The sequence below is a fragment of the Apiospora marii genome (genome assembly GCF_038362585.1).
Source record: "Apiospora marii strain CBS 49790 chromosome Unknown utg000003l_segment0_segment0, whole genome shotgun sequence".
Lineage (NCBI taxonomy): Eukaryota > Fungi > Ascomycota > Sordariomycetes > Amphisphaeriales > Apiosporaceae > Apiospora > Apiospora marii.
Window position 1 is genome coordinate 14,927 of NW_027117374.1, and position 12,655 is coordinate 27,581.

Here is a 12,655-nt window from a genome sequence, read left to right on the forward strand (position 1 = left end):
AGATGGACTCAGATTTGGGACACAGGCAACGACTTGTTTTGATAACTTTAGCTCCGGGTACTTCCCGTCAACTTCCAGTCAGGGCGAAATTGAACACTGAAGCTGATAATGCGATGCCGAAGCTGGGAGTTCCTAAGATATTGAGACGCGCCATGCTCAGGCTAAGTGTGGTGGCGTGCACAATGCCCCCAGATGCTTGTGTACCCCGCCTAAGCAGTGCTGAGTAGGCCCCTGTAGCTCCTGTCTTCAGTGGTGTGTCGCCAACCATGGGTGAGAAAGACAGCTTCTAACAACTACACCAATGTTGGCCTGACTCTGCTACTTCCGACCATCGCAGTTGGGTACGAAGCAAATACAGCGCCAGTAATATGTCAACATTGCCAAAGTACGCATTTGCCGGCTAGTCGGCCATTTTGATCGACCAACCAGCTGCAAGGGAACCGTTGCAACTGAAGCAAGGGATGCATCCGACACAGAACCAACGGCATGGCCCCTTTTGCCAGCCCGCAACGCCCCAATAATGCAAAGTTGGTGGCATATTCATGGCCGCTCTTCAAAAGTACTTCATCAACAAAGACGGCGCATGTTCCTCTGGGCCTCTGCTAGCAATTAACTGAATGGAAATATACTGCGGCAGCATGGATTCTGCACTTGCGCTCCTGATGAGCTTCCTGGGCTCGACCTATGTATTCCTTCGGGCTTATATCTACTTCACCCAAAACGCCAAAGAGCCGCCGGCCGTGAAGACGGGGATTCCGTTTCTAGGTCCGCTAATCGGTCTTCTTCGCGGCGGACCGCCCTTCTTTGCGAGCCTAAGGTCAGGGGACTAAGATCGAACCAAGAGCTTGGGCTGACACCTTATTATGCTGCAGGGACAAGTACAACCTCCCCATCTACACGTTGCGCATGCCAGGCCAGCGCATCTACGTCGTCAACTCCCTGTCGCTCATCCCGCTGGTCCAGCGGCAGATCAAGACCCACATCGCCTTCGCGCCCATCGAGGCACAGGCGGCGGCCACCGTCATGGGCGTCGGCCCCGCCGGCAACGCCATCATCGGCTCCGAGCACATGCTGGAGAGCGACTCGTACCTGTCGACCTTTGTCCCCTCGCTCCAGCCGGCCCTGGCCCCCGGCGCCGGGCTCGACGCTCTCAGCGGCGCCGCTATTCGGTGCCTCTCCGAGTCGTTGGCGAAGCTTGCCGCGAAGAACAAGCCCACCACGGTGGAGCTCTTCGCTTGGATGCGCAGTGAGGTTTTCCTGGCCACCACGCAGTCCATATACGGACCCCTAAATCCATTCTGCGACCCCAAGATTGAGCAAGCCTGGTAGTAGGTTATCTCGCCCATAAGAGATCTACTTTGCTACCAAGACTGACGCAGATGATCAACAGCGACTTTGAACCCGGCATCATGGTTCACATGCTCAAGGCATGGCCCAGCCTGCTCGCGCCCAAAAGCCTGCATGCCCGAGACCAACTTCTCATCCCCGCATTTGAGAAGTACTTCGCTGCCAACGGCCACCTCCAGGGCTCCCTGTTGGTCCAGTGCCGGTACCAGCACAACACGGGTCACGGTCTGCGGGGCCGAGACGTCGCCGCCACCGAAGTGGGCCAGATGGTGGCGTCCGTCACCAACAGCGTATCCAGCGCGTTCTGGATGATCTACCACATCTTCTCCAACCCCACGGTCCTAGAAGAATGCCGTGACGAAGTGACACAACTAGCGCGGACTAGCAACGAAGACACTGACGGCATCCGCAGCATCGACCTCGCCAAAGTCAAGTCTTCCTGTCCCGTCTTGCTCTCGACGTGGCAGGAAACGCTGCGGTACGTGCACATCAACATCGCCGCCCGGGTGGTCATGGACGACACCACGCTCGATGATGGCAAGTGGCTTCTCAAGAAGGGCAGCACCGTCATGACCGTCGCCACCGTGCAGCACACCGACCCGTCGGTTTGGGGCCCCACGGTGCGGCAGTTCGACCATCGGCGGTTCTTTCGGGTCCCCGGCGAGAAGCCGAAGCAGCGCATCAACCCCGTGGCCATCCGCTCTTTCGGCGGCGGGACCGTCCTGTGCCCGGGGCGGCACTTTGTCAGCAACGAGGTCATGGCGTTGGCGGCCCTGCTGCTGCTGCGGTTTGATCTGAAGCCGACAAGGACCTCCCGAGATGGAAAATGGCTGGATCCGGGGAAGAACTTTCCTATGACTTCGTCTATGCCTACACCTCGAGCCGCGTTGAAGGTGGAGATCGTGCCAAGAGACACTCGGGAATGGCATATCGAGTATTCCGCGGCGAACAAAGGCGTGGATGTCGCCGAGGATGTTCTTCCCCTAAAGGCCAATGACAGGTAGAAGCATGATATTGCAAATGGTATGCAACAGATCTCCGCGAAATCATTCTGTCCCCACTGGAGAACAGGGACCAATCGTTGATATGTATGTAGTCTTTTGGTTTCGCCCCCGGCTCTGGTTTCGAGCCGCGCATAGTATCCTATTTTGTCTCGGGTACTGTCTTCACCCCTTGCGTTCTCCCACTGCCGTTGCGTGCCGCGCGTTCCCATACCCGCCTTCCGTCGCCTATGACCAACGATCTTTGCTCACGACCTCATACCCCTATTTGCTGAGTTGCATATTTCCAATTTGCATGTGAGCCATTCGGGCAATTAGTCGTGTCAAGGTCGCCCACTCTCCACGCTGCCTGCATGTTGCTGAATTCTGGCAGATTGCGGCGGTACGAGGAAGAGTCTAGACACACCTAGCAAGCAATCGCAGGACTTCCTTGTTGGATGTTTGGCGGATGTGGGCCGGGCAACTTGTCCAACATCACATACATGAGCCAAAGCCCATCCGGTACATCAACCAAAGCCCCCTCCTTTAATTTCATTATCCAAAACCTCTTGGGTAGTTAGTTCTTGAACCCATTTGCTCTACGATAGAACCAGTCCAGTACCTCTTATCCTATTGACGCCCTCCATTGATTACTGGGGGCTCGTGGTGTTGACTTCTTCTGCTAAAACCCCCGATAGACCATTTCTGGAGATTGGTTGCTTCAGCGGCTACAGCGCCCTGGCGTGGTACGAGGGCACCAAGGACACCCAGGCCGAAATCGTCACACTGGAGGTCAGCCCCAAAATGAATGCCGCCAGCCGCAAGGCCTTCGAGGACCACGACGTTGACGATCGCGCCAAACTTGTCGAAGGTCCTGCTGATCAAAGGTATGAGACGCAACCCTCATGCTGTTCTGTAGTTTACCCCGTATCTTCGTCGCTGATACATCTTCTATTTAGTTGGAGAGTCTGAATAGCGAATTCGATCTTATCTTTATCGACGCCAACAAGGATGGCTACGAAGGTGCGTCAAGGCCATCTTGGACAGCTGCTCTCTCCCAACGGCCTCATCTTGTGTGACAACGGTAAACAAAACGACAAGGTTCATTCCCCGTGTCTCCATGGGATCCTTAGATGACTTGCCCGTTCTCACTTGCTGTAGTCTTCGCCCGTGGTCTCGCCATTGGTGCGGATTGCGCGCCCTGGGTTAACGACCACGTGCGCCCTTACTGGCACTCATGTTGCCAGGCCCTGGATGGGTTCAAGACCAGTCTGTTACAGGACGAGCGGCTAGACGTGGTTGTTTTCCCCGTTTTCGACGGCATCTCCCAGATCCGGTGGAAGGATTTCTGAGATAGCAGCTACGCATGATATCATGTGCCGGGCAGGGTCGGCGAGATGAAAAGATCACGTCGATCTGTATCTTCTCATATATAGATAAGCTAAGCTAAAAAGACAAAACCGCGCCTGTCCGGGCTTCTCAACGCGGCATCCTCAACGGCAGTAATGGAGTTCCTGTGACCCATGTCCCTGATTCAGCTTTACACAGATTCGTACCGTGCTTCGTTTTTCCGAATGTTGTGGTAACTCAGATCCTCCATGATGTAGGTCGTGTCCACACTCCTCAGTCCGGTTTGGCTTCCGCTTCGGGAAATATATCCACCGTTGCCGTACCCTACCACGTCGCCCATCGAAGCACGCGTGAGGTGCTGTGTGGCAATCTTGGGTGGTGCATCCGAATCGCTACCAGGTCCATGCTTTGGCTCCTCGTTCGACGATCGTCGAGGGCTGCTGTTGCGCCGCCAAGGCCTCAGAGATAGACTGTCCAAGCGCAGGGAGAGCCGGAGTTGTCTCCCGAACCGTCGTACGAGGCTATCCTGACTCTTTCCGTCGTGGCCGACCGGGTTTGCGGGCTGAGTGGTGACAAAGGCGCCGCGGAGCACGATGACCGAAGTCATGATGAGGGCAATGCACGATTCCACCACGGCCCAGTACCAGGCCCAGGTCGGGGCCGCTGCCAAAGAGTCGGCCTGGGTGGTGGCCACCGTGCCGATCAGCCGTACCAACGCCACCACGATCATGGCGATGGAGAGGCACAGCATCGCGGCCAGAGACAGCTTTCGCGCGAGGGGCATCATGGAGAGCCGGAGAATGACGATGGGCAAGCTTATGATGAGAACATCGGTGATAATGTCGAGACAGGAGGCGATGATGTTGTTGATTAGACTCCTCGAATGCTGCCCGGGATTGGAGGCACATTTGACTGCCCAAGTTAGGATAATTGTCAGCATCAGTATCCGCATCTCAGATGCTCGAGATGGCAGCATAGACCTACCCGAATCCGCACCAAAGTGCGGGCAGACGATAATGGTGCAAAGGACGGTGTAAAGCCAAGAAACGACCGTGATGCCTACGGTGGACCAGTACAGGATGGTGATGGACCTCTGCATGCTCCGGGTCAGGGTGAAGAAGAAGTACTGGAAAGCGAACTTGACCATGTAAACCGAGGTCCAGGTCAAAAAGTCAAACGAGGTGGCCCATTTGGTCAGCTCCAAGACCTGAGGGATCTCTTCGCGGAAGGGCACCACCAACCTCCGGCTGATGGCCTCGGTCAGGTACAGCCGGTCAATGGTCGCCGTCGTGACTCCAAAGGCGGCCGCCAGCGTAACGGCCGCCGCCAAGACGAACCCGTCATCCCAGCGGAACTCGCGTTTGCCAAAGATGCGAACGGCCAGCCGCGACATGACACAGAGCATGGCGAGGCCAAACAGGACACCAGTGGATACCTGGAAAGCCGTCTTATCGATTCTACCGGCATGGTCAATGATTTCGTCTCTGCCAGGGACGAACCGAGCGGGGGGCAACAGAGGCAGGAGGCGCAACGCATCCATTGTGGAGAAAGCAAAGGACCAGAATGCTCAGGGGCGGAACTGGTATGAATAAAAATAACGAAGATCCTTGGTACCGAGCGTTCTTCTAGGAAGGGAAAGGGAAACAGGTGCAGCCATCATGTTTCTTAAGTAGGTGCATGCAGTGCTCTCCCCTCGCATCGGGAAGCCTGTTCTCAGCGCGTCAGCGGTAATACCACGTCTTACACACCATTCACCGGACCGTGGGGTCTATCGTAGGCTGACTGCTTACTCGACTGGATGCCACATGCTACAAGTCGCGATGCGATATCTCAGGTGGGCTGCTGTGGGTCTGTCTTGCGGCCCCCAGGCACCCCTCCCCCAGACTGCGCCTCCCCTGTTCGGGTCGCTGCATGGATCCAACCAATCAATTGATGGTGAATTGATTAGCGCCGGTGTTGGCTGTTGGGTGCTGGGTGCTGGGCACTGGGCTTTTCAATCGATTTTCGCGACTCGTCCCACCTCAGCCCACTGAACGACACCCTCTGCAACAACAACCTTTTCCGTCATGGCCCAGCTCACGGTATCTGTCGCGGTCGCTGTGGCAGCAGCTTTGGCGACCGTGTTCATCGCCAAATTTGCATCCAACAGACAGCATGTGCGCAAGTTGCAGGCCGCCAAGGTGGTAATTCCAGTCCCGTCCATGCCAATTACCTTCGGAGCCGTGAAGCTAATGATTGTGGCCAAAGCCGATGCCACCCTGGCACCCCGTCTTGGGCCATCTTCTTGCTGTCAAACAGGCAATGCAGGGGCTGCCCCGGGACATCACGACGCACGTCATGGTGCGAAAGATGGCCAAGAGCTTGCCCGACAGCGGGGGCAATTTCTACCTCAACCTCTGGCCCTTTAGCAAAACCCTCCTCGTCATCGCCAACCCCGTCACGGCGGCGCAGGTGGAGGCGGCCTCTCTGGACAAGCCGGCCTTCATGTGCGACACCATGGAGGTCATCAACGGCGGGCCCTCGCTCATGACGATGCACGGCGACACCTGGAAGAAGTGGCGCGCCCTGTTCAACCCGGGTTTCGCGCCCGCTTACATGACCGGGCTCGCCCCGTCCATCTTGGACGAGGTTGCCGTGCTCTGCCGGCTGCTCCGGGAACGTGCGACCAAGGGCGGCGGCGAGGTGTTCCAGTTGGAGGAGTACACGTTGAAGTTCACGTTTGACGTCATCAGCCGCATCACCTTCGGTACTCGTCTACATTACCAAACTCAAGGTAGTGTTCTGGCCGACGGGCTGCGGAGACTGGTCTACTGGACTCCCTACGGAACCACCTTCAACCCCTTCCGCCGCTGGCTCAGCCCCCGCCCTTGGTCCAGTGGTACACCAGCTACTGCATCGATCGCTATCTCCGTGGGGAGGTCGACAAACGGTTCGAGGAACTGGCCGAGTCCCGCCGCAACAACACAAGGGAGGCGAAGAAGTCGCAAGCACGGTCTATCATCTCGCTGGTGATGGACCAGTACCTGACGGAAACCAGCGAGACGGAGCAACTTTCCAAAGAGACGTTCAAGAAACTGGTTCTGCCCCAACTCCGCATGTTCCTCTACGCCGGCCACGACACCACCAGCAGCACGTTGCTGTACTGTTACCACCTGCTGTCCACCCATCCCGAAGTGTTGGCGAAAGTACGCGCCGAGCATGACGAGGTATTCGGCCGGGATATCTCGTCTGAGCACTTGCATCAGACTATCTCTGAGGACCCAGCCCTTTTGAACCAGGTCCCGTACACGATGGCGGCCATCAAAGAAGTGCTGCGGCTGTTTCCCCCGGCCGGCAGTCTCCGTGCCGGCCGCCCGGGACTCGTCCTGACCGACGGCGAGGGGCGCCAGTACCCGACCGAGGACTGCCACCTGTGGACGCTGAACCTGGTGATGCACCACAGCGAGCAAGTCTTCGTGCGCGCCGAGGAGTTCCTGCCCGAGCGCTGGTTGGCGGGACCGGACGACCCGGAAGGACTGCACCCGGCCCAGAGGGGATCGTGGCGCCCCTTCGAATACGGCCCGCGGGCCTGCATCGGGCAGACGCTGGCGCAGCTGGAGCTCAAGGTGGCGCTGGTCATGACGGCGCGCATGTTTGACATTGTGCCGGCGTACGACGAGTGGGATGCGATGCACCTACGCGCATCAGGCAACAGCGTCAAGTCGGTGGACGGAAACAGGGCGTATCAGGCCGAGATGGGTGGGGGCGGAGCCCATCCCGCGGATGGGTTTCCGGTGAGGGTGACACTGAGGCAGACGTAAAAAAGAAAAGGCTCGATGGGCAGCTGATTGGATTGGTCGGATCCGGGAAGGGACGTGCCGCCTCCCAACCACGGTGCATTCGTTTCTTTGTTTTGGTGTGGCACACCACGATGTTCCGCCCCTCACACACATGTAAGCAGTTTTAATTCGCAAGCCAAGTCTTGTTTCGTCATTGATTAAGATAGGCAGCCAATTGCAAACCATCGTCTACACATATTGGGTGGCAGTGTGCTTTGAACCGCCACTTTATTGATTGCCGCCTGCATATGATACGAGAAGCTTACGTGAGATGTCCATAACGGGTTAACCGATGCTCGTCTCCCAAGGCGGGATATGATTACTAATAGCCCCCATGGTTATCGTGATACAAGGCTCCCAGTGTCTTGATCCCAAGCCGACTCTACCCCCATTCCAGGAACGGGAATCTGCCCGCCTATATTTTTCTGCCTAGACGATCGTTATATTGTAACTGAATGATTAGCCTCGAACTACCCGAAACATCTGGTTACCCAAACATATCCCGAACTGAGTCTGACCTCTGCTACTCAGCGGCATCTGTCCGTTGGGATACGTAGCGATCTGTGGATTTATGGGAGTCATTGGCACCGCCACCGAACTTGAGCGACATGCTGTGCATGACCGATCGGTGAAACCGGCGCGGCCATTGGCGAATTCCCGGTCCTTAGGACTTTTGCTCTTCTGCTCGACCGGCGCAGGGTAATAACAGCAACTATGGAGGACCGGCCGACCAGATGGGACAGAACATGCATAGCAAGTCGTGATGACCCCCCAGAAGTTTACTGGGGCCAAGAAGTGCATGGCCACTCCGAGCAAGGGATGCCGAACCGCGACCACGGCCAAGATGGATGGGTGTTCGGGTCCGACGCAACTATATGTATCGGCTCGGCGAGCATCGAAGTGGATGGCAATCCGGAGTTGGCAACAGCACTTGGCCTTGAACCACAATTTGGCAAACAAACGAGGGATGTTGCAATGCCCCCCGTTTGCGCCTTGGCGAGCCTTGGGCGTTACCTCGAGTGCTACCTGGGGTGTGATCGTTCCAGTGCCTCTGCAACAAACACTTCCAGCTGAGGCGGACATGTACCAACATTGGCACTAGATCTGTGCACATTGATCATCAATCTTCTGGGATTACCTATTTCCAATAGGGCCAGTGGTATGTTGACATTAAGAAGGCCTTGGGATGCATTGTCGTTGCCTTCGTCACGTGGTGGAATCTCCCGCGATCCCGCTGAACGTCTAGCGCGGCGGGAAATGCCATGGGGGGTGTTTAAGCTTAGACGCTGGGGTTTCGACAGCGGTACGGGTTGTTCTGGATAGCACGGCATTTGCCTGACGGAAGAGACCACCTGTGGTGCAATTTAGCCATTGACTGCCTACCTAGCGCATCACTGACGTGTTTCACGAGTTTACCGAATATCACCGTTGGTGGTTGACCCTTCCTGCCAAGCGTTCGGGGCCCTGGCGAAAGAGCTGCCCCTGGAAACTGAAACAGCTGCGATGGTTGCCGTTGCGCCATTGCGAGTGGGGCCACTCCTGATTTGACGACGCCTGCTGTCGGCTCTCGCCAGGAAACTGATGCATTTAAGGGACCTTTCTCTTCGTTCTGATATCGATTGAACACAGCTTCTTTACTACATCCATCCCAATTAATACATCTGCTTCACTACATTCCGGCCGGACCGACAAATACCTAATTTCCTGTCTACTCTTGTCAACCTTCCACCATGCAGTTCACCACCGCCATCACCCTCCTCTTCGCCGGCTTGGCCGCTGCCGCCCCCGTCAAGCCCGGCACGCCGGTCAACGACCCCAGCCTCCCGCTCAAGGCCGGCGAGTTCTGCAGCACCACCTCCCAGGCGGGCGTCCTCGGCTGCGACGACGGGACCGGCAACACCTTCAACATTGTCAACGGTCAGCGTCGGGATTAACTGTTGATTCCAAAACTAAAGACAACATGATCCGCTTAATCCTCTAGGCGACGGGCACACAGCACATGTTATAGCCCAGGTTCAGTGTGGCGGGACGAATGCATACCGGTGACACCGCATCCGGTGGAACCAAATCGGAACCACACCTCGTCTTTCCGTCCAGCAGTTGGCATGATGTGCGTACTGGGTACCGACACAATTGTCTCTGACGGATGGCGGGGTTCGGGTCTGGTCTGATGTTGGGGTTGGATCTTCGCAGGCTGATTGCGCTTGAGAGTTGACAGCTTTTCATAATAACACAGTGATCCCCCCAACTCAACTCGACGTTTCTTTTGACTCTATCCGTCGTATCAGCTTATGTGATGGGGGCGTGACATGGAGCTGCCCCTACTTGGGTAGACCGCAATGTGTGGCCAGGGCATCACCGGGCCGCCGGCCACCCGGATCCTTTCCCGTCTAATTCGGTACGCATCGTAGCCGTAAAGCCGCTAAGTGGATAATTAAGCACCGGAGAAGACGCAAGTGTCGCAGTCTACGCCGACTGAATTCCGTCCCGGCCGGCTCAAACCACGGCTGCCAAGGTCCAAGGACATTTTCCGCCTTCACATCGCCAATGCCGACGATGACAGGAATCGGAGGTCCAGGTGGGACTACGACCTCATGGGTCGAGGGTTTGACCTGCTGCTGGCGGTCCCCTTCTGGAACACGTTGCATCGACATCTCAGCATGCTTGACTGGCGTCGGTGAATCTGCATAGAACAGCAATTGTTCTGGGGCTTTTCCTTCGATCTGAGAACAGATATCAGGATCTCCAAAGGGCTGGCCGCATCGCAGTTGTACGTTACTAGGACTAGGACCACATGGCCTGACTATAAGGGTGCAACCTGGCAGGCATGTGTTGGCCCCGGCGCTGAACATGCGACCCTGACATACATCTTGGCTGATTGGGTTGCGGGAAGCAGTAGATCATCAGGCGCTTCACGAGGACATTTGACAGCCAGGCTCTTTCATATTCCTCCCCTGAAATTGTGTATATGAGCTTATGACAGCATTTTACTTTGCTCTCCGGCTTACACCAGGTCAACCTGACAGTACGTTTCTGCCACGGAGTTCACATTCTAGTCCAGCTTGACCAATGGCAACATCACGCAAGTCGCCATATACCAAGAGAAGATGAACATGAGCCATCTTACCCAACTTGGCAAGCTTCGGCTTGTGACTACTGTATACATGTTTGTGACATTTGAGTGAATCACTCAGGCCTTATCTCGAACGCAAGACAAGATAACCAAGACGAGACGAGCCCCAGAAATATATTAACTGAGAGGGTTGCATAACTTCTCTGAGGGTTTGGATGAGGAGAGCGGAGCCTCCAGCTTCAACAGCTGCGTGTGCTGAATCTCGTTACTTGATGTGCGATCAGTGTTGTGGCTAAGGCAGTTGGAGACATTGCGTGACAGTCTAGCACCAAGCGGTGTGTCTCAATGGTTCCTCCTTGCCCAGCTTCGCTTTCCCACCGTCACTCAGCCGAATCTTGATACTTTGGTGACAAAACTCGGCACAATGCTGACGGAGCAAAACGCAATCTGCCATGCCATGCCAGTAAAGCTGAGCATGTCGTCGCCCACCAGGTCCCGATAATTCTCTAGACTTACGTTTCAAAGACAATTACAAGCCAACGCTCGTGCCCACTATAAAGTCCAACGGTTAGATGTGGGCCCACGTGTTGTGGTTTGTCATGTTCTCGATAGCGCGAAGCTTGACGGGTACAGGAAGATCCCGGCCTTGGACAGGATGTCGAGTGCTGGCGGGAGATTGGATGTCTGAGAGCCGAAACAAGATAGCAATAGCGTTGATAGCAATTGATAGGGACTCCATTTCATCAATCTCTTTTCTCCCTCTCCAACGTAAAAAACAATCGGAAGTTCACATCTCCTATCACCACAGCGCAGTATCAAGACAGCACAGGCCGAATATGCCGACAAGTACTGATGTGACGCAATGCCAGACCCTCTCTGGCCCTGGCAACTTCTCACCCTGCAAGGAAGAGACGAGAGAGCCATGGGTGAAGGATCGAAGGTCTGAATCCCATGCGTTGCAAGGGGGCAAAGGTACGAGAGGCCAAGGGGTGCAGCGCAGCAAAAGAGACCCATTTTGTCGTTGATATATCAACTCATTTTGCCTGGCATACAGAGGCCGGGGCCGCATTGCGCACCCACCGGAGACCATGGCCACATATGTACATATCCAGCAGCCAGGCTCGTCCCAGCTAAAAGGGCAACATACCGTGAGGCCCTGCACTTGATGCGACCCTGCCGGCGAGCGCAACTACGGTAGCCCGACTCGTCTTGCCGTTTTGGAACATATTTTGGCCAGGTCCCTGCTTTGTCCCTGCTTTATCCGTGATGCATGCCTGCAAAAGCCACGTGGTGAGCCAACCCAGCCTCCCACCCGGAATGGAGGCGGCCGTCGTCAGGTAGGGCAAAAGTGACACTCTCCCGTCTTGGCAGTCACCGCCGTTGAGCCCCTCGCCCATCCGTTGATGGAGCGGAAACCGTTCCGACAGAGAAGAGCAATTTATTGGCTGTGATGGCGGTTCGTTCCGATATCAGCTGTGCCGCTCGGTTGCTGCCATCGACCCGAACTGCACGCAACCACTTCGTGGTGGCTGCCTGCTGCTAGCCCCCGGATCAACGGCAAAACTATGGCCCCTTCTCATTAACAGGCTATCTGCAGCCAGCCTAGTCAGATCCCACGCCGTCCTTCAATGCTTTTCCCCGCAACCAAACCGAAAAAGATGCCATTTTGATCGACCGCGTCCAGGTAGGTGAAAGCTCAAGCGGCTTCAGCAAAAACTGGTGGATAGAACAAGATTTAGGAAGGATCCGTAGCGGGGGTTTTCCCGACCAGGCTAACGGGGCTTTTATGTCCGAAGTGTCAAGCAAGATCCCTGTTTCAGGGCCACGGCAGCCTGGGGTCTCAGAGCCCATCCAGGGATACGATCGGACGACGGTGCGTGCATTGGCTTAGTGACGGGCCAGTATTCTTGTTCGAGCGATTCGTTGCGAGTCGAATTGGATCTTGCAGGCAACGGTACGCTACTCGGGGCTTTTGATGGAGTGATGCAATCTCCGACTCACGAACATCTCGACATCTGTCTGCATGACGCCTTGGGCATATTGCACCCCCCGCTGCCCTGTTGTATTGCTGACGTGCAGTGCTGATC

The 12,655-nt window shown here is 56.0% G+C and overlaps 4 protein-coding genes across 4 annotated transcripts; 3 read left to right on the plus strand and 1 right to left on the minus strand.

Moving 5' to 3' along the window:
* Nucleotides 1-638: 638 nt before the first annotated feature.
* On the plus strand, nt 639-3,679 carry PG985_003455 (uncharacterized protein; the record flags this gene model as incomplete). The annotated part of the gene is made up of 6 exons (XM_066823224.1): nt 639-817; nt 873-1,328; nt 1,391-2,347; nt 3,026-3,214; nt 3,304-3,350; nt 3,489-3,679. The coding sequence occupies 6 exons, from the start codon at nt 639-641 to the stop codon at nt 3,677-3,679; spliced, it is 2,019 nt and encodes a 672-aa protein (XP_066686384.1).
* A 188-nt stretch (nt 3,680-3,867) lies between these two features.
* On the minus strand, nt 3,868-5,217 carry PG985_003456 (uncharacterized protein; the record flags this gene model as incomplete). The annotated part of the gene is made up of 1 exon (XM_066823225.1): nt 3,868-5,217. One exon carries the CDS (start codon nt 5,215-5,217, stop codon nt 3,868-3,870), a length of 1,350 nt encoding a protein of 449 aa, XP_066686385.1.
* A 526-nt stretch (nt 5,218-5,743) lies between these two features.
* PG985_003457 (AflN/verA/monooxygenase) lies at nt 5,744-7,477 on the plus strand (the record flags this gene model as incomplete). Its single annotated transcript, XM_066823226.1, has 3 exons — nt 5,744-5,860; nt 5,985-6,482; nt 6,536-7,477. 3 exons carry the CDS (start codon nt 5,744-5,746, stop codon nt 7,475-7,477), a joined length of 1,557 nt encoding a protein of 518 aa, XP_066686386.1.
* A 1,748-nt stretch (nt 7,478-9,225) lies between these two features.
* On the plus strand, nt 9,226-9,429 carry PG985_003458 (uncharacterized protein; the record flags this gene model as incomplete). The annotated part of the gene is made up of 1 exon (XM_066823227.1): nt 9,226-9,429. One exon carries the CDS (start codon nt 9,226-9,228, stop codon nt 9,427-9,429), a length of 204 nt encoding a protein of 67 aa, XP_066686387.1.
* Between the last annotated feature and the right edge of the window lie 3,226 nt (nt 9,430-12,655).